The 21934-nt window shown below is 36.5% G+C and overlaps 1 protein-coding gene across 4 annotated transcripts in view; it reads left to right on the forward strand.

Annotated features, from left to right (window-relative positions):
- Positions 1-21934, forward strand: part of RBBP8 (RB binding protein 8, endonuclease) — a 128377-nt gene that overhangs the window by 58194 nt on the left and 48249 nt on the right. For all 4 annotated transcript variants that reach the window (XM_013051451.2, XM_013051447.2, XM_045065443.1 and 1 more), the window contains 7 exons: positions 1252-1361; positions 2764-3661; positions 3744-3867; positions 7215-7303; positions 8983-9100; positions 12969-13112; positions 18071-18140. In XM_013051451.2, coding sequence (XP_012906905.1) covers positions 1252-1361; positions 2764-3661; positions 3744-3867; positions 7215-7303; positions 8983-9100; positions 12969-13112; positions 18071-18140 — 1553 coding nt within the window. The remainder of the gene's footprint in view (positions 1-1251; positions 1362-2763; positions 3662-3743; positions 3868-7214; positions 7304-8982; positions 9101-12968; positions 13113-18070; positions 18141-21934) is intronic.

Genomic DNA, 21934 nt, shown 5'->3' on the forward strand with positions numbered 1-21934 from the left:
GATCCATAGGCCAACAGCATCTTCATTACCTTAAATTTCTGTTAGCGACAGACAATCTCAGACCCCACGCCAGACCTACAGCAAGAGAACTTATGTTTTCAAAGGTCCCTGGTTGACTTAGGCACATTCACTTTTTTTCCTTAAGTGATCCCTAAAAACAAAAAACTTAACTCTTCAATTTTAAGTTTTATTTTTATACAACTTTAAAATACTGTTCCTTTGCTTTAGGCAGTAAATGTATATTTGCTCTTATAAAATTGTCTTACTGTTAAATTTTTAAAAATTGAATTGATTTTTCATTACATTTGGATCTTGTTTTTGCTCTTTCTAGTTTTAAACCACTCTTCCAGTGGTAGTGGGTAGTTTTTAACCTTTGAACTTTAAATGTGTCTTAATGGTTTCTAATTCCCTCCTACCCATAAATCTGACAAGTAAGTAGTTTAAACACCAAATATATTAAGGGAGCTGATCTCTAAAAACATGCTATTCCAGGTGTGATCCATAGGCCAACAGCATCTTCATTACCTTAAATTTCTGTTAGCGACAGACAATCTCAGACCCCACGCCAGACCTACAGCAAGAGAACTTATGTTTTCAAAGGTCCCTGGTTGACTTGAATGCATGTAAAAGTTTGAGAAGCACCACTCTCTAAAGGATTCTTTTAAATTTGTTTACTATCAGCATAAATAATTATCTTTATTCCTTTTGCCTCGTCTTAATATGTTTTGGAATTGGAGTTGATGGAGTGTTACATACCAGTAGTAGAATGTACTTACTTCAAATAGTAAAATAAATTGATGGCTTTCTCTCTTTAAACTTAAAAGTACATCTTATTTTTTTTTATTGTGGTGAAAAGCACATGACATAAAATTAACCATTTTAAAATCTACAGTTCAGTGACATTTATTCACAGTATTTATTCATTTATTCACAGTATTTTGCAGCTACCCCATCTCTGGTTCCAAAGCATTCTCATCACCCCAGAATAATACTTGTATCTGTTAAACATTCACTCCTCATTCCTCAGTACCCACAGCCCCTGGCAATTACCAGTCTGCTTTTTATCCTTAAGGGTTGCCTATTCTGGAAAATTCATATAAATGGAATCCTACATTATGTGGCTTTTGAGTCTGGCTTCTTCTACCGCATTTTGGGGGTTCATCCACATCACAGCATGTATCAACATTTCATTCCTCTTTAAGAATGAGTAATCTTCCATTGTATTTATGTATTTATATTTTATTATTGAAGGAATCTCAGGGTCCCATGAGCCCTCTTGGTGATGAACTCTATCAATGTTTAGAAGATCACAAGAAACAACCTTTTGAGGAATCTATAAGAATTAATGAAGATAGCTCAAGGTAATTTGGGGCACTTTGGTTAAAAAAATTTACAGACTGTTGGTGAGATCTCATTACAGTGAGTTCTGTGTAATCAAACTGTTTCTGTCAGCATATAGTTTGTCATTCTGGTTGTATTTATTTATTATTTATTTTTAAGCAGGCTCCATGCCCAACAGGGGCTTAAACTCAGGACCCTGAGATCAGGAGTTGTGTGCTTTACTGACTGAGCCAACAAGGAACCTCTATTAATTTTTATTTTAAAAAATATTTTCCCCATGAGGTACCAGGGTGACAAAATCGGTTAATTGTACTACTCTTGATTTCAACTCATGTCATGATCTCAGTCAGGATCATGAGATTGAGCCCCAAGTCAGGCTCCATGCTCAGAGGGGAGTCTGCTGGAGATTCTCTCTCTCTCTCTCTCTCTCTCTCTCAAATAAATAATTAATTAAAAAATACATCTTTTCCCCACTTTATGATGAATTGAGGGCCTTTTGCATTACTATAGAGAGATGGATATTATTTTTTAGATTCTTTTTGTACTTCTGTGAAGCATTATTTAAGTTTCCAGCCTTTTTCCTCTGCCTCTATCAAGACCCAGTCATCCCTTCTGTGTTTGTATTTCCAAAAGAAAAATGTTGTATAAAATGCTCCTATAAGCTTTGATGAATTTTCAAGATTGCATTGTATCTCATTTATGAATTTCAGAACATCCACTAATAATAACTATATTTGTGTATTGTTTTGCTTTTTAAAAGTGCTTTTGGTTTTAGATGCATCTATCATATTTAATTTGTCACCAAAGTAACTCATTAAAGTGGGTTTTATTGCTCCTGTTTTTTAGTCAACAGAAACGCAGCTCCACAGAAATTAATGCCTGATTTAACACCACATGACTGTTAATGACTAGAGCCAGAGCTCTTAACCATTCCACATCTTCAGACTTCACCTTAATACTCCTGCTGTCACAGCTGTCTGCTCTGCTACAGGCAGACTGGCTCCTAAGTTATGTTCAATTCTGTAGGAGGAGTTTGTTTCTTAAAGTCACTTATGACAAGATTTCATACTAAAAAAAGAGTTTGGGTCTCCAGTAGAATTTAATAAAATATAATTTTCTTATACAGTGAAGTTTTCTGAATTACTTAGGAAAAATATTTATGTATAGGAATATCAAGGTATTAAGATAGATTTACTGTATCATTTTCCTCTGTTTTTTGTCAGCCAAATGAAAAAAGCTGACAGCTCTACCCTATTTCAAAAAAAATGTTGGTTAATCATCTGAGTGTAATACCGTACTGAGTCTAAGACCCTTAATATTAATAATTCTGTATTAGTGTAAGTTTTCTCAGATGCTTGTCTTAAAATTCTTACCCTATTTCTTTAGTAGGAAAAAAGTTTTACCACTTCTTATTTTTTTTAGATTTTCAGATTCTAAGTCAAAGACTCCTCCTCAAGAAGAATTAACTACTCGGGTATCTTCTCCTGTATTTGGAGCTACTTCTAATATGAAACGTAGTTTAGGTTTGAATACAAGTTTATCCCCTTCTCTCTTAGAGACTGGGAAAAAAAACCTTCTGAAAACAGTACCCATCAACAACACTTCTACTTCTAAATCAGAGAAAACTAGATCAAAATCTGAAGATAGTGTCCTTTTCACACATCATAATCTTGGGTCTGAAGGGAACAAGATCATTAACCAGTCATCTTCTAGTAAGCAGATGCTTATCAGTAAAAACGTAAGTGAATCCAAAAATGAACAGGATGGTTTTGATCATATTAAAGATGCTATCACTGATAAAGACAAACTTGTGATACCCCTGAAATCACTGGGAGGGAGAACATCTAAAAGGAAGAAAATTGAGGAAGAAAGTGAAGATGAAGTAAGCAGCCCCCAAGCCTCTTTTGATAAAGAGAACGCCTTTCCCTTGTTACTGGATAGTCATTCTTCCATGAATGGAGACTATGTGATGGATAAACCTCTAGATCTGTCTGACCGATTTTCGGCTATTCAGCGTCAAGAGAAAAGCCAGGGAAGTGAGACCTCTAAAATCAGATTTAGGCAAGTGACTCTCTATGAGGCCTTGAAGCCCATTCCAAAGGGCTCTTCCTCGAGCCGCAAAGCCTTGAGCGGGAGCTGTGTGTTAACCAGAGATGCCCCAGAGGAACCCTGTTTACAGGAGTGCATCCTCCAGTCCTTAGGTAAATCATCTCCAGATAATAAAACACCATTACAAATCAAGGAAGAAAATCCCATCTTTAAAATCCCTCTACGTCCACGTGAAAGTTTGGAGACCGAGAATCTTTTCGATGATGTGAAGGTTTGTGTTAAATGTTCAAGTATTTTTATTAAAATGGTTGTTCATGATTTCATCTAGATGCTAATAATTCTTTCTGTTTAAGGGAGCTGATTCTCATGAACCAGTAAAAATAGCCAGGTCAGTCCGTGGAGCATGTGAACTTACATCCGTCCTTCAGTTAAATCCATGTAGAGTTGCTAAAACAAAGTCTGTACAAAACAGTCAAGGTATGTTTTCTATAAATAGTATTTCCAAAAAAGAAAATAGCATTTCTACTCCTTTTTAATGATCTTGAGTGTTATATAATACACGTTCTTTGAATATATTGAATTGTTTTAGGAAAAACATTTCTTCCTGCATATTTCTGTGTTTACAGGATGATTCTCCCTGGTTTCCTTTTACATATGATTTTCCTGCTCTCATGCTTTTTGAAAAAATGAACTGAGGTCTTTAAAACCTACTTTTATAGATGATTTTGTGGACTTACCTATTTTATGTAATTTCTTATTTTCTTTACAGAAGTTTTACAAATTTTAAACTATGTGGAATTTTAAAATACATAAAGTAAAATATTCATCATCTAAACCTTGTTCCTCACTCCACAGGTAGCCTGTCCTTTTTCTTTGCATTTACATGTTTATGGGTAAACATATGTATGTATGTATACACACACACACACACACACACACACACACACACATTTATGTGGGTTTTTTGTTTTTTTTTAATAAACATATATTTTTATCCCCAGGGGTACAGGTCTGTGAATCACCACGTTTACACACTTCACAGCACTAAACCTCTTACTTAAAAACCTTTTTTACTCTTAATAGGTATGTTAATCTTTTCATAATTTTGCTGTGTTTAAAATGAGTCTTTTTGGTTTTCGGCCATTAAATATTTCTATACTTCCTATGTAGTATTTTTGCTTTTATTATTCATTCAAAATTTTTCCTTTATTCAAGGTTTAATTTCCCTTTTTCCTGAAGCACACTCTTCAGTTGTTCTTCTAGCAATAGTTTCAGTCTCTGTATGAAAACACTTTTTTCACTCTTATTTCTGATTTTTTTTTTTTTTTTTACATTTTTGATTTGGGTTTTTTTTTCTCATGACTGCTCCATTTAACCTCCCACAGTCTACTTAAAGTTAATATTATGCCACTTTGTGTTTTGTGACTGTGCTTTATGTAGTTGTCATTCATGTCCACATACATTGAAAACTCCTCCAAACGGTGTTACAATTTTTTTTTAAGATTTTATTTATTTGACAGACAGAGAGATCACAAGCAAGCAGAGAGGCAGGAAGAGAGAGGGGGAAGCAGGCTCCCAACTGAGCAGAGAGCCCGATGTGGGGCTCAATCCCAAGACCCTGAGATCATGACCTGAGCCGAAGGCAGAGGCTTTGACCCACTGTGCCACACAGGCACCCCCCAAACAGTGTTATAATTTTAACTTTTTAAAACTATTTTTGATATAAAAATCACTCATTATAGTGTACAAGTCGGTTGTTTTGTATACTCACAGAGTTGTGCAAGCATCACTGTAGTCTAAGTTTAGAACATTGTTATCACCTCAAAAAGAACAGTACCCATTAAGTTAATGTCTAACATATGTGAAGAACTTACACAACTCAATACCAAAAACAAAAATAATTCAATTTAATAATGGTCAGAGGACCTGAACATTTTTTCAAAGAAGGCATCCTATTGCCAAGACACATGAAAAGATGTTCCACATCACTAATCATCAGGGAGATAGAAATTAAAACTATAATGAGATATCACTTTATACCTGTCAGAATGGCTGAAAGCAAAAACACAAGAAATAACAAATGTTAACAGAGATGTAGAGAAAAGGGAAGGCTCATGCACCATTGGTGGGAATGCAAATTGGCATAGCTACTGTTAAAACAGTATAGAGGTTCCTCAAAAAGTTAAAAATAAAATTACCATATGATCCAATAACTCCACTACTGGATATTTACCCAAAGGAAATGAAAATACTAATTCTAAAAGATATATGGACCCCTATGTTTATAGCAGCATTATTTACAATAGCCAAGATACGAAAGCAACCCAAGTGCCCATAGATAAATGAATGGATTTAAAAGAGATGTGGAATATTACTCAGCCATAAAAAAGAAAAATCTTGCCATTTTGCAACAACATGGGTGGACCTAGAGGGTATAATCCTAAGTGAAATAAGTTAGAGAAAGACAGATACCATATGATTTCACTTACATGTGGAATTTAAGAAACAAACAAATAGAAGAGGCAAAACTAAAACAGAATCTTAAATATAGGGAATAAACTGATAATTGCCAAAGGGGAGGTAAGGGGGTGGGAATGAGTGAAAAAGATAAAGGGTTAGGCTAAGCAAGATAAGTCAATCAGAGAATGACAATTATCATATAATCTAACTGATATGAGGAATTTGAGAAACAAGACAGAGACTCATAGGAGAAGGGAGGGGAAAATGAAACAAGATGAAACCAGAGAGGGAGACAAACCATAAGAGACTCTTAATCTCAGGAAACAAACTAAGGGTTGCTGGAGGGGACAGAGGTGGGAGAGATGGGGTGGCCGGGTGATAAACACTGGGTATATGCTATAGTAAGCTCTGGGAATTGTGTAAGATTGATGATTCACAGACGTGTACCCCTGAAACAAATAGTACATTACATGTTAAATAAATAAAAATAAGAAATAGATAAAGGTGGTTAAGAGTACACTTTCTTGATTAGCACTGAGAAGTGTATAGAAATGTTGAATCATATTATATATCTAAAACCAATGTAACACTGTTAATTATACTTGAGTAAAAATATTTTTTCTAAGAGCAATACCATTAGCAGTCGTTCTGCATTCCTCTCCCCACTTCTCCAATCCTAGGCAACCACTGATCTGTCCTCTGTCTCTATTGATTTTCCTATTCTGGTGTTTTCATATAAACGGAATCATACAATATATGATCTTTTGTGACTTCTTTTACTTTCAGTTTTTTCACTGTTGTAAATCATGCCTGCTATAAACATTGATGTACAATTTTATGTAGATGTATATTTTCATTTCTCTTGAGTTACAAATAGGAGTAGGATTATTGGACCGTATGCTAACTCTCTAACCTTTTGAGGAACTTTGTGTTTTCCAAAGTGTCAATGTCATTTCACATTCTCCATTCAGCACATGAGGTTCCCATTTCTCCACATTCTCACCAATACTTGTTATTATCTGTCTTTTTTATTTTAGCCATCCTACTGGGTGTGAAATGTTATCTCATTGTGGTTTGATTTGCCTTTCCCTGATGGTTGATGCTATTGAACATCTTAGCGTGTGCTTTATTGGCCAGTTCCCTTCTTTGAAGGACTGTCTATTCAGATTCTTTGCTCATTTTCAATTGGAGTATTTGTCTAATTATTGAGTTGTGAGAGTTCTTTATATGTCCTAGATATAACCCTGTTAGCAGCTATATGATCTGCAAATCCTTTTTCCTATTCTGTGGATCCCATAATGTTTTAAAGTAATAAGAATGTTTAAAAATCCATTTTTAATTGTATTTTTTTCTCCTTATTGAAGATGTATCCTTTGAAAATATCCAGTGGAGCATTGATCCAGGAGCAGACCTTTCTCAATATAAAATGGATATTACTGTAATAGATACAAAGGTAAGTTAGAAAGTAAAACCAAGCTCCATGTGGTTATTCTAGTAAGTTGTTAGTCACCCTCCTTCCCTAACTCACTCTGTGACCTTAAGATAATCAAATACCTCTTAAAACCTGATTTATTTATTCCGAAAAAAAGAAATAAAAATGTTTATTCTTCTAACTTCATGATATTTTTGAAAGGATAATAATACCTTCTGACTTTAAAGGCCTTTGCTGGGACACCTGAGGGGCTCACTCAGTTAAGCATCTGACTCTTTTTTTTTTTTTTTTAAAGATTTTATTTATTTATTTGACAGAGAGAAATTACAAGTACACTGAGAGGCAGGCAGAGAGAGAGAGAAGGAAGCAGGCTCCCTGCTGAGCAGAGAGCCCGACGCGGGACTCGATCCCAGGACCCTGAGATCATGACCTGAGCCGAAGGCAGCGGCTTAACCCACTGAGCCACCCAGGCGCCCCAAGCATCTGACTCTTGATTTCAGTTCAGATCATGATGTCAGGGTCATGAGATCAAGCCCCATGTTGGGCTCTGCACTGGGCATGGAGCCTACTTAAGATTCTCTCTCTCCCTTTCCCCCACCCCTCCTCTCTCTTTCCCTCTCTAAAAAAAAAAAATTAAAAATTTTTTTTAAAAGGACTTTTCTAGAAAATATTATTATAGTTTTAAAATAATGAAAAATTCTAGTTATATATTTTAATGACTTACATATATAGATAGATATTTCTTAAAGATTTTATTTATTTATTTGAGAGAGAAAGAGCAAGTACAACCAGGGGGTTAGGCAGAGGGAGAAGCAGACTTCTTGCTGAGCAAGGACCCTGACACAGGGCTCGATCCCAGGACTCTGGTATCATAACCTGAGCTGAAGGCACACTTAATTGAATAAGCCACACGGCTGGCACCCCTTGATAATTTTATATTTTAGCAATGTGATTCATTATATGATTTGATTAAATTAATATTACCATCAAGAAAAAAATTTATTTTCCTAGTTGGCTGTTTTTTAAATACTGTATGTTTTTTTTTAAATTAAAATTCGGGGCACCTGGGTGGCTCAGTCAGTTAAATATCCAACTCTAGATTCTGGCTCTGGTCATGATCTCAGAGTTGTGAGATCGAGGCCCACGTTCAGCATGGAACCTGCTTAAGATTTTCTGTCTCCCTCTCCCCCTCTCTCCTCCCTACCTCTTAAAAAATAATAATTAAAATTCCTAGTGGAAATAACCCTTTTGGATTATATTTGGGTTCTATATAGTTTGAGAAGTTCTCTTTCAGTTGGGGGGATATTAATGACGTATTTAACTTGCTATAGTATGAAATTTGTTCTTTGTGTGTACACGGACATTCATTATCATGAAGCCAACTGGAGAAGAAAGGGAGGAGAAGCCCAGGGAATTCAGTGGTGCACAACTCTCCCTTCCTTGGCAGCAGTCCTTCCTTTCATGGTCTTGAGAGAGGATGCTTGTATGTTGAAGCTAAAATGTTTTACAGACATAAAACCTTAATTTATATATATTCCTAAGGTAAAAATAAATATAACTTAATGCTACTGAAGGGTACATTTAAAATTTGGTAAAAATGATAAATGTCATGCTATGTATATTTTACCAGAATTTTTTATAAGTAATATATAAGGCCATGCAGGATAATTGTTAAAATTTTTGAATTTTTAAATATTTAGGATGGCAGTCAGTCAAGATTAGCAGGAGGAGAGACAGTGGACATGGACTGCACATTGGTTAGTGAAACTGTGCTTTTAAAAATGAAGAATCAGGAGCAGAAGGGAGAGAAAAGTCCAAGTAAGATTTGATTTTTTTTAATTTAATAAAAATGTGGAGAGACGTTTATAGTCGTACCATTGCACTGATGACCAAAAGTGACCACTTCATCATAAACCAGGGTTTTTTTTCGTCTTCTGAGAAATAGGTTTCTCTTAATAAAGCTCAGTTTCAGTATTTCAAGGGAAAAAAATCTTTAGCCAAAGTCTCTTTTTTCCAGGAAAACTTAAATTGTCTGCAGGACTCACCAAACCACAGCCTGCTGCCAGTTTTATAAATAAAGGTTTATTGGAACACAGCCTCACATTTGTCTCTCTATGGCCTATGGCTGCTTGCATGGTACCACAGCAGAGCTGAGTAGTAGCGACTGATCTTACTGGGCCCATAGGCCAAAAATATTTCCTGACTCACCCTTTAAGAAACAGTTTGCTGATGCCTGGTATTATCGCTAGATAATTTTCTGTAAAAGGGAATCTTGAGAGTCCTGTTTTAGAAATAGGAATTTGCAATTTGTTAAGGTAAAAAGGAAAAACTCTACCTTATAGACTTGTAAGTTAGCAGTAAACCAAGAATAATAGTGTATATGCTGAGTTACTCTGCCATATTCTGCTTCTACAGAAAACAGGTCTGGCCTTTTCTGGTAACAGACTATTAATTCTTCATCTAGCCTTGATTTTCCAAAAGAGGCAGGAACAGTGGAAGGATTTTGGTTGGTACCATGTCAGCAACATCCCGTGAGATCAAGTAGCCCAGGAATACTGTCACTTAACACTCTTATGTTGAAGAGTTAGGACCTGCAACAGGGGATGCAATGACAAAAGCAAGGACATTTTCCAGTGATCAGTCTGTTAGAAACTAAGGATACTCTGTATGTACATTCCCTATCTTGTTCTGAATATTCTGTAATCTATTTGCCCAGGGCTGGAGCCAGTCATGTCCCCACTTCTTTTGAAAAACTTTATCTCGGAGCACCTGGGTAGCTTAGTCGATTAAGCATCTGACTTTTGGTTTCACCTCAGGTCATGATCTTAGGGTCATGGGACTGAGACCCATATCGGGCTTCCCTCCTCAGCCAGGAGCCTGCTTCCCCTCTCTCTCCCTCCCTCTGCCCCTCCACCCACTCATGCGCTCACTCTCACTCTCACGCTCTCTCTTTTTTTCTCTCTGACTCCCCTTCTCTCAAATAAATAAATCTTTTAAAGAAACACTTTCTCTCTTGCTGCCCTAACTGCAGTAAGTGAGGGAAAATTGTAGTAGCCTTTGCCTTAATTCTTTGTTCTTTAGGAATGAGTAACCATATAATCAAGTAGTTGGCTACCCACGTTGAAAGGACTGCCTATTAAAAATAAATAAATAAAAACCAACAGTGATTTGTTGTCCTTTTATAGTGAATGATACTTAAGTAACTTTCTTCTTAAGAAGGTAATTTGCTTTTAAGATTGTTTTGTCTGGTACCAGTTCCTGATAATATTTTCCTTATTTCTGTCAAAAAAGAAAGGAAGGAAGGAAGAAAGAAAGAAAGAGTGGGCAAAACTAAAGCATGACTACTTTGGCTTCAAGTTTACCTATTTAATTTGAAAAATATGATGGTTTCCCAAATATGTTTGAAGGCATTATCATGTGGAAATGAGGTTAGAATTGAACTAATGAGTGGAGACAGTTTTGGCTATATAAGATACTGTGAATACTGTTGCTATATAATAAATCACTCTGATAACTTAAAGGATTAAAACAACAACAGTCAGGGTGTCTGGGTGGCTCAGTGGGTTAAACCGCTGCCTTCGGCTCAGGTCATGATCTCAGGGTCCTGGGATCGAGTCCCGCATCGGGTTCTCTGCTCAGCAGGGAGCCTGCTTCCCTCTCTTTCTCTCTCTCTCTCTGCCTGCCTCTCTGTCTACTTGTGATCTCTCTCTGTGAAGTAAATAAAATCTTTAAAAAAAAAAAAACAGTCATTTTCTCAACCTTCATAGTTTCTATGGTTCAGGAATTCCAGAAGAGTTTGGCTGGACAGTTCTGTCCCAGGGCCTCTTCCGCATTTGTAGGCCAGTGGTAGCTAGAGCTGGAACAGCAGAGGGTAGACAAGCATAGGGTAGAATGAGGGTGGCGTGGCATCTGCCTTCACTCAGTTTCAGGGCTTCTCCATACAGACTTTCCACGTGGGCTAGTTTGAGCTTCCTTGTCATGTGGAGACTAGGTTCCCAGAGTCAGCATCCCAAAAAGAGTAAGGCAGAAGTGCATGGTATTTTTATGATCTGGCCTTAGAAGCTGTATAGTGTCACAAAGACCTACCCAAATTCAAAACAAGCAAGCAGCCCTTCCCACGCAGTGGAGGAGTGTAAGACCAGCACCTGGGGTAGAAGATATTCTTAAAGCCATGTGTGGAAAAAGACAGTCCATGCATTTTACCCATGAGGTAGATCTTTTTTATACTTAGAATTGGTTAAAAATGAATCATACCAATAAAATTCCCCAAATACTGCTAGTATTTCAGTTTAAAAATGTGTTTTATATTTCTACTGTGTATTAGACTTCCCAGATGATATGGTAGATTAATAAGGATGTAGTCTCCGTTGTCAAGTATTTCAGTCAGACGTCACACCAACAAAAACATAAACTAGTGGGGCACCTGGGTGGCTTAGTTGGTTAAGCATCAAATCATGATCTCAGGATGGTGGGATTGAGCCCTGCATTAGGCTCCATGCTGGGCATGGAGTCTCCATAAGAGTCTCTCTCTCCCTCTCCCTCCTACTCCTCCCTCCCTACTCACACTCTCTCTCTAAACAATTAAAATTTTTTTTAAATTTTTATTTAAGAATAAGAAACTAATGATTTAACATTGTGATTTACTAACAGCATATACAGAATATTTTGGGAATACCTAGCACACTGCCTAGCACGTAGAAGTTGTATATTATTTACAAATTTGATCCTCAATGTGAAAAAAATTAGTACTTATAATCATTGAGTAAATATTGAGCTTCAGTTCTATAAAGGGAGGTGTTTCAGTAACTGGAAATAATGAGTAAACAGAATAAAAGTACCTACTTCATGGAACTTACCTTCTGATTTAAGGGGAGAAACAATCAAATATGTGGTATGGTAGATGATGGCAAGTTCTGGAGAAAGATGAAACAGAGTAAGGGTGCTAGAGCACCATAGACTAGGGGAGGTGGTAGTTATTTTATAGAGAAGAATCCCAGCAGACTTCTGCTCTATTGTGTGTGTTAGCCAACTGGACCTATTTCTGTTTTCTAATAAACTGCCATTTTTCAAAGTGTGATTATATATTGGGAAATGTAGTTAGTACTCTGAGGATGAATTTAACACTTAACATAGCAAATGAGGAATTGAATTCATAATTTCTATCAATCCTGAACTACCAAGCGTTACTGATGATAATAGTAGTGTATATGTATATATGTCTATATATATATATATGTATATATGTAAGAAAATACTTCTTTTGCTACCACATTAGAAAAATAAGCAGATGAGCAAGATTCTATAGATTTTAATGTCAGTTATTTATGCACATTTTATTTAAATTTAGTATTTTTCATCATTCATTATGATGCATTTTCTGTTCCTCGCAGTTTTTTGGTAGAACTCATTTTAGTGTAGTATGAATTATACATGAGCTAATAAGGAGGAAAAGATTTTTATGTATGTAATGACAACAAAAAGTAGCTTTCTCTGCACATGAATAAAGTACAGTTAAAGCCCTACCATAAAATCTTTGTAAATACAGTAACTATGCTTGGGGGTTTACTGTTGCCTCGTGTACATCCTAGGCAAGTGTATTGTGTGGCAGTTACTACAAGTTTCACATTGGTCTGCATAGAAAGCAAAAAGCTTGCTTGTTGCCTTAAGCCAGTGCTCTTTTACATAGATGGAGAAAGAAAAATGAATGATAGCTTGGAAGATATGTTCGATCGGACAACACATGAAGAATATGAATCCTGTCTGGCAGACAGCTTCCCCCAGGTGGCAGATGAAAAAGAGGGATTGTCAACTACCACAAAGAAACCAAACAGTAAGGCTATTTTCTTTTTCATTATGTTATATCAGTACACTAAGTCAGTTACACTTATATCAGTACACTAAGTCAATGAGCTAGTTAACAAAGACTTGATGAGGTATATTAATAACTAAAATTTTGTATTTCTTATATAAATTTCTTATAGATAATGAGATAATTTCAGGCCAATTAAAGAATTACAAGAAAATAGCTTAGAGAGAAAAAAAATTAGTCCCTTTTATTAAGCTTCCCCTTATATTACTATATGACCATAAAATATTCATCAAAACTAAGAAATTAATCTTGATCGAATACACAGATTTCTTTGTAACTTGTGCATAAAAAAGTTTTGGCAGGGTTCTTTGTTTAGTAATTATCATTGCAATAGAGTTGGAAGGAAAGTGTTTTACAAAAAATTCAGACTAATTCTCTGTTTGAATGCTTTACCTTCCCAGACAAAATAATGTAACTCTATGTATCAGTCTTTTTTTAAATTCTTTTCAAGGTGCCTCAGTGGCTCAGTCACTTAAGTATGCCTTTGGCTTGGGTCAGGGTTCCAGGGTCCTGGGATTGAGCCCCACCTAGGCTCTCTGCTCCACGGGGAGCCTGTTTCTCCCTCTCCCTCTGCCCCCACTCAGCTCTCTCTCACTCTCTCAAATAAAGAAATAAAATATTTTTTTAATTAAAAAATAAATAATAAAATTACTTTCAATTAGAAGCAGTAGTTTAGGGGTGCCTGGGTGGCTCAGTGGGTGAAAGCCTCTGCCTTCAGCTCAGGTCATGATCTCAGGGTTCTGGGGTCGAGCCCCACATCGGGCTCGACCCCAGAACCCTGAGATCATGACGGGAGCCTGCTTCCTTCTCTCTCTCTCTCTCTGCCTGCCTCTCTGCCTACTTGTGATCTCTGTCAAATAAATAAAATCTTTAAAAAAAATAAAATTTAAAAAATTAAAATTAAAAAAAAAAGAAGCAGTAGTTTATAGTGCAGGCTGGGAATGAAAAGAATACTCTAAGTGAATCTCTCAACTAAATAATCTGAATTGAAAGTTAAAATACTTGCTAAATGTCTCATTTCCTTTTTGTGAGTAAAAAAGTAGTCTAGTGCAAAGGTTACATATATGAGCATACCTTCTACTATGGAATAGTCCATCTTGATTATGTTTTCCTTATACTTCCCATTGGGTTTAATAAAAAAATACAGCCCTTATTAGCTCAAAGTAATTGAGACCCTAACAAAAGGTACAGAACAGCATGGTAGCTTAGTCTGTAGCAGAAACTTGATCCAAGCCAACTTTTGTGATAAAAGTTTACAACTGTTCAGTTCACTTTTTTCTCCCCAAGAAGAGCCTTTTGCTAATTGTTTTCACTTAAGGGGGGGTATTTTTTTACAAGATATAATTAATTTCTGTCCTTTTTTTTTCAAAGTTACTTCTCACATTGACCATCCCCAAATTTCTTCTCACTTATCTTTTGTAGCAGTTCCACACTGTTGTTTTGCTCTCTGGAAAGTTCTGCTTCCTAGAGTATCCCAAGACTGTTTTCTTCCTCACGTATACTTTTCTCTCGTGCTTCTATTAACTACCTCTGCATCTCTAATTTGTCTTCTCTGATAAATCCCAGTCCTGCATTTCTTTCTTTTTTTTTTTTAAAGATTTTATTTATTTATTCGACAGAGAGAGATCACAAGCAGGCAGAGAGGCAGGCAGAGAGAGAGGAAGGGAAGCAGGCCCCCTGCTGAGCAGAGAGCCTGATGCGGGGACTCGACCCCAGGACCCTGAGATCATGACCTGAGCCGAAGGCAGTGGCTTAACCCACCGAGCCACCCAGGCGCCCCCCAGTCCTGCATTTCTTATAGGAAATATAATGTAAATGCAAATGCTACTTTTGTGTCTTTTCAACAACTTAAACTTAGAATATCCAAACCAGGTTCCCTTTATTTCTTACCAAATGACCTTTTAGGCTTTTTCATTTTTCCCAGTCACCTAGGCATATAGTTTCAGATTTTATTGTTCATATATGTAATTTGAGAACAAGAACATGTATTTCATGTTCTTGACCCTCATTTCACAAAGTTCTACCTAGTCTTTCCTCACAGGAAAGAACAAATTTCAGGGACGATATCAAAAGCGTGGTTCTAGACATGTTAATACTTACTAGACATTCAAGTGGAAATATTAGTAGATAATTGATATGTGTTGAGTTTAGACAAGACATCCAGAATAAAGAAATAATTTAGGGGGCAGGAGGTCAACAGCAAGTACATGATGGTTCTTAAGACCGTGAAACTGAATGAGATCACCCAAGTATAGAGAAAAGAAGCATTTCAAGTTTTGACCTCTGGGGTATGGCAACTTTGAAATGTTGGAGAAAGAGGAACGAGCAAAGGAAATTGAAAAGGAGCTAGAGCCAGTGAAGTAGGACGGAATCAAGAGTATGTGCTATTATGGACACCAAGTGAAGATGTTTCTATATATTCATCACTCCTAGCTTTGGCCTCTCTCTTCTGAACCCTGGACTCGAATCCGGCTACCTATTGGACATCTTATGAGAACCTTGAACTTAATACATTCAAATCAGAAATCTTTATTTTCTTACCCAAATTTGGGCTTTCCCTGCCTTTCGTGGTCTCATTAAACCTCAGTAACTATTCTCCCAGTTACTAAAGATAGAAATTTGAAAGTCATATTTGACTTCTTCTTTACCTTTTCATGCCCAGTCTGATACCCTGGCAGTACCATCTCCAAACTATGTTTCATATCACTTCTCTCCATCTCTATAGCCACTGCCCTAGTCTAAACCTCTCTTCTCTCGACGGTTCTACTACAGGCCTCCTGACTGGTCTTTTATGACAGTTGTTCCTCCACTCCAGTCCATTCTCTGCAGACTCAAAACTCACTTATTTTAAATGTAAACTAGATTGTATTATCTTCTTATTTAAAAACCCTCAATGAGAAGGTATTTGAATGGCCAGTAAGCACATGTAAATATGCTCAACATTATTGGACAAGAGGGACTGAGATAACCACTTCACACCACTGAAATGGTTAAAAAAAATTGGCGCTGTCTAACATTAGCAAGAGTGAAGAGCAGCTGGAATGCTCACATTTTGCTGTTAGGGATATAAAATTGTACTGTGGAAAGGAGTTCAGCAAGGTTTTTAACAGTTTTATTGAGATTTGTCAGGTTTTTTTAAAGTTATGTATACACCCACTGTAGTACCCAGCAATTCCACTCCTAGGTATATAAAGAAAAAAAACGAAAGATGTTCACAGAGCATTGTGTTCAAGAATGTTCATAACATAGCTATTTGTAGTAACTTAACACTAAAAATAACCCAAATGTCCATCGACAGGTGACTAAATATGAATTGTGGTAAACTCATATAGTGGAATACTACTTGTCAACAAAAAGGAGGGTACTAGACTCAGCAATGAATCTCATTGAGCTAGAAAGATCCAAAAGATGGAAAATACATATTATATAATTCCATTAATACAAAGTTCTAAAATAGGCATAACTAAGCTGTGGTGGCAAAAATCATCGCTCCATAGAGAGAGGAGAGAGACATCAGAGAACAGTCATCTGTTTGAGAAGCAGAGGAATAGGAGTAAACATCTAGGGGCAATGGAAGTCCTCTCTCTTGATTCGGATGGTAGTTGCACAGCAGTAAACATTTGTCAAAATTAATCAGAGTATTTTAAAATCAGTGTGTTTCTTATATAAACTATTCCTCAGTAAAGTAGTCTTTTCAGAAGTCTTCAGTGGTTTGCTTTGTATTCAAACTCCTTTTAGCTTCCAGGGCCTATCATAATCTGGTGCTTGCCCACATATCTGATCTCATCTTTCCTAACACCTTTCTTCACTCAATCTTGACCACACTGGCCTTCTCTTAGTTCTTATAACATACCAAACTTTTTCCCATTTCAGGACCTTCACCTAGAACATTATCCACTCCTGATTCTTGTGGCTGACTTCTTTTTATTCATCAGTTACCACTTTTCATATCCTTCCTTAGAAAAGCCTTAGCTGTCGACTTACTTAATGTCTGTTTCCCTCACTGTGGTGTAGACTCCATGAGGATAGGATACCTGGTTTCTCTTCTTGAATGTTGCTTGTCCAGAACTTAGTACCATGCGTGATTAATTTTTTTTTTAAGATTTTATTTACTTATTTGACCGAGAGAGAGAGAGATCACTGAGCAGAGAGCCCAGTGCGGGGCTTGATCCCAGGACCTTGGGATCATGACCTAAGCCGAAGGCAGAGGCTTAACCGACTGAGCCACCCAGACGTCCCATGCATGATTAATTTTGATTATTTGAATACACAATAGCAGTTGCCTATTTGGGTCTAGACAACTTGGGATTTGGGTCCATAAGCTTTTGTTCTTACTTTGTCACCAATTTTCTGGTAAAATTCTTTAACCTCTATTTCCTAGTTAAGCTACTTCAAAGACACATTATAAACATCTGCAGGACTGGGATGCCTGACTGGCTGAGTCCATAGAGCATGTGACTCGATCTCAGGGTCATGAGTTTGAGCCCTACACTGGGCATAGAGCTTACTTTAAAAAAATCAGGACTAGTAAGTGAAACATATTAAAAGCTGCTTATTGTTGTTTGGTGCCAAATGGTAATAGGCATCAGAATAATTCTTTTGAATTCTAAAATAATTTTATATACAATCTATACATACATAGATATACTTTGTATATATAGTTTTTAAATCTAAAATGGTTTTATAAGTAAGATTTTTATCTCTAATATTTCTGAGGTATACAAGATAATCAGCACCCATCTCATTGTGCAGATGAAAAAGAAAGAGAAAATTAGTTACAGAAAACTTAAACAAGTTGCCCAGGAGCCTAGAGTATGAAGTCTGAACAGAATGGAAGTCCTGATATAGGTCATTCTTGTTCCAAAAAAGTTGTTTCTCAGTTCTGCATTCAGTTCGTGGTATGTGTGTTTTGTTTACAGTTCCTGGTGATAAACAAGAGAAAGTCAAACAGAAAGCATTTGTGGAGCCATATTTTAAAGATGATGGAAGGTAAGTTGGTCTTGATTAATACCAGTGATGTGATTGGAAGTACAACAGAACTATCTTTGTCAGAGTACCTCTGAACTGTTAAATTGCTACTTTGGTTAAAATCAAGTTTGTGTCACTACCTTATGATTTAACAACAGAGGGGCTGAAGCATAAAAATGACAAATTTACAAATAAGGAAATTTATATCACCACTACTCTTTTTTTGACAGTGGTAATAGTTATTTTCTTTTTTATAACAAATGATTTTATTCTTGTTCTGTTTTAGTAGGGACTTTATATGAACTTTAGGAGTTTATTATATTATATATTGTAACCATTATATAGTATCAGATTTTAGGTGGCAAGCTTGAGAATTGTTGTGTGAGGATTTTTTAAACCTTAAAAGAAAAACCGCATCTTATATTTTGAACAATAATGCTGCTTTGTGCCTTTTATTCAAAGATGACAATTCCTTTTTATTTTTTTTTAAGATTTTACTTATTTGAGACAAAAAGCACAAGCAGGAGGAGGGGCAGAGGTAGAGGGAGAAGCAGCGTCCCTATTGAGTGGGAGAACTCAACATGGGGCTCCATCCATCCCAGGACCCTGAAATCATGACCTGTGCTGAAGTCATATGCTTAACTGACTGAGCCTCCAGCTTCCCCATAGATGGCAAATTCTATAACTTTTAATCATGTACTAATCATTCTAGAAGTGAATTTAGGCATAGTAATTCAATTCAAAAAAAATTTTATGTCTTTTTTTCAAGTTATGATGCTAGCAAATTGAGTCACTTAAGAAGCAAAGTTTATTTTCTACTTATTTCTGTTGAGAATTTTAGAGATCTGACAGGCCAAGACAAATTTTTATTGATGCCTGTAAGACTCTAATAGATAAGAGCTGTTGTTTAGTTGCTAAATGCTTAATTCCTTTATTTACCAATTCTCCAAAGAAATAGTACCCTAGCATCCCAAATGTGACTAGGGAGTTTTTATTTGTCAGGTCATTATGAACTAATGGATTTAAATGTTTCATGTGTTTTAGTCTAACTGCTAGGGTTGCTCATTGCCACAGTTAGTCATTGTTTCTAGATCTTTTAGGTGGACAGTTAGGATTAAGGTTTTTGTTTCGTTTTTTAAGATAACTACACTTTTTCACATTGATAGCACCAGTTCAAGTTCAGAACTTTTTATGTAATAACCTCTTCTGTCTCACATCTTACCTACTTCCCCCTAATGAGAATCCCACTTCTCAGTGCTACAACATAATTTCTCATTTAACTTATTTTTTTAATATATAGAGCAGTCTCAGAATAATATAAACTATCACCAATAGTATGACTTATGAAAATGGTTTAAGATGTCTTTTGGGGTTTTTTGTTCTTAAGATATATTCTATTGGAACAACCATGATATCTACATCTTTTCATAAAATAAAAATTCTGAAAGCGAAAAGAAAAGGTGTATTCTGAATGTGCAGTCCAGGCATTGTGTTTTAAAGCCATTTGGAATAATTACTTTTTGTGTAGATGTGTCACTGTGACTCAGTCCCTGGGTTTGTTTTATTTTGCCTTTGAATTTTGTAGTTTCTTTTATCTTTAATTCTTTTCCTAAATTATGTAAAATATATACATGGTACTAGAAGCTACAAAACAGGGTAAATTCCGATATAGCTGGTTTCTGTCATTGCCCCCTCTACCATATTAGCTCCCTACCATTTGTTTAAAAATAGGGTTGTCAATCCATTTTAAAAAATAAAAGCCAATATCTATACAGAAATATATAGTCATTCTCTCTCCCCTTAAACAAATGGTAGAATACTATGTATACTTTTTGTGTTTTGCTTTTGCTTTTTTCATTTAAGTATATAGCCTAGAAAATCACTCATAATAGCGTATAGTGGTATTCCGCATTTCTCTTTTTAGTTGCACGGTACTTTATTGTTTGTACCATAGTCTATTCCTTAGTAATGGGTGTTTGGAGTATTTACAATTATGCTAACACTGAACGCTGCAGTGAATAATGTTGTACGTTTTCTTTTTATATTGTTGTGTATCTTTGCGATAGAGTCCTTAAAGACTGCAGAGTAAGAACTGTCATTTCAAGTGCTTGATATTGAAAGTCCACTAACTTCTTAAAAATATGAGTAATTTTATATTATTCTGAAACCACTAGATAGCTGGAGACATAGGAGGTGGGTATAAGGCATGAGGATGGCAAAAATCTTAAAATTAGCACTGTTCCTTTCCCCACAGACAATACTAGCAAACCCTGGTTTTTGTTTTGTATGAGCGACAAGAAGCTTAGTAATCTCTTGGGTGATGCTTTAAGGTCTAGTACAGATGCCAGTCGTAGGAGATTCCCTGCAGCATTAGAACAACAGTAGCAGAATAAACAATACTCAGAGGAGAGGGTACAGCCAAAATGTACCCTATATAAGCTTTTAAGAGTCCATAAACCATTTGAAAAAGGCAATTTTTATCTGTCCTTTTAACTTACAGATTGCTCTAAAGTTGAGAGTTCTTGGGCTTAAGCCCCCACAGGATCTATAACCTCGTATACTTTGACATAGAGCAATTAAAGCTTCCCTTTGAGAGAAAGTGCTTGCCAAATAGAGGGGCATGGGATCAGAACGCTTCAGAGGAGTAGATACTGTCCCAACAAGTTGTTTTACAAATCAGTTTTTGTGAGTCGGGCTCTTGAAGCTCTCTGGGGATGTTTCTAATATAAACAGATATGTATACCATCACAAGTCTTCATTTACCTATTTTGTAAGTTTGGACTTTTCTATATTGAGCTTTAAAACTTAAAGCACGATACAGTATATTAAAAACATCTGTACTTCTGCTTGCTTTTTCTTCCCAAAGCCCTCTATACCTCATTAACCCATAGCTCAGTGGCTTTGACCCTCCTAGGTTCCCAGTAGTTCTCAGTAGGATCTGATCCATTTAAGGACAAACGCAAATAATTATTCCTAACATTTTGAAGAATCCGGGGGCATGGAGGCAGAAAAAGAAATTTTTAGAGTGTGCCTGGGTGGCTCAGTGGGTTAAGCCTCTGCCTTCAGCTCAGGCCATGATCTCAGGGTCCTGCGATCGAGGCCCGCATCGGGCTCTCTGCTCATCAGGGAGTCTGCTTCCCCCTCTCTGCCTGCCTCTCTGCCTGCTTGTGACCTCTCTCTCTCTGTCAAATAAATAAATAAAATCTTGAAAAAAGAAAAATGAAAACAAAAGAGATTTTTAGAGAAAATGACACATAATGTACACAGAGAAAAATCTCTTTTTTGGGGGTAGGGGAGTGGGTTAGCCCAGAAATACAAGTTCTTTTTTCTTTTTTCTTTTTTTAATTTTTTTTTTTAAAGATTTTATTTATTTATCAGAGAGAGAGATGGGGAGAGAGCGAGCACAGGCAGACAGAATGGCAGGCAGAGACAGAGGGAGAAGCAGGCTTCCTGCCGAGCAAGGAGCCTGATGTGGGACTCCATCCCAGGACGCTGGGATCATGACCTGAGCCGAAGGCAGCTGCTTAACCAACCGAGCCACCCAGGTGTCCCGAAATACAAGTTCTTAAAGAAAACTGAGTTAATAGATAGTTACTCTCTTCCTTGGTTATGTTATAGAACACCAATTCCTAGCTTTAATAGTACAGTATTTCTTTCTAAATTAGGTTATTTTAAGGGTACCTGGGTGACTCCTCAGTTAAGCATCTGACTCTTGGGACACCTGGGTGGCTCAGTTGTTAAGCAACTGCCTTCTGCTCAGGTCATGGTCCCAGGACTGAGCGGGGATCGAGCCCTGCATCAGTCTCCCTGCTCAG

The sequence above is a fragment of the Mustela putorius genome, unplaced genomic scaffold, assembly GCF_011764305.1.
Source record: "Mustela putorius furo isolate JIRA1106 unplaced genomic scaffold, ASM1176430v1.1 tig00003858_pilon_pilon_pilon, whole genome shotgun sequence".
Classification (NCBI taxonomy): Eukaryota; Metazoa; Chordata; class Mammalia; order Carnivora; family Mustelidae; genus Mustela; species Mustela putorius.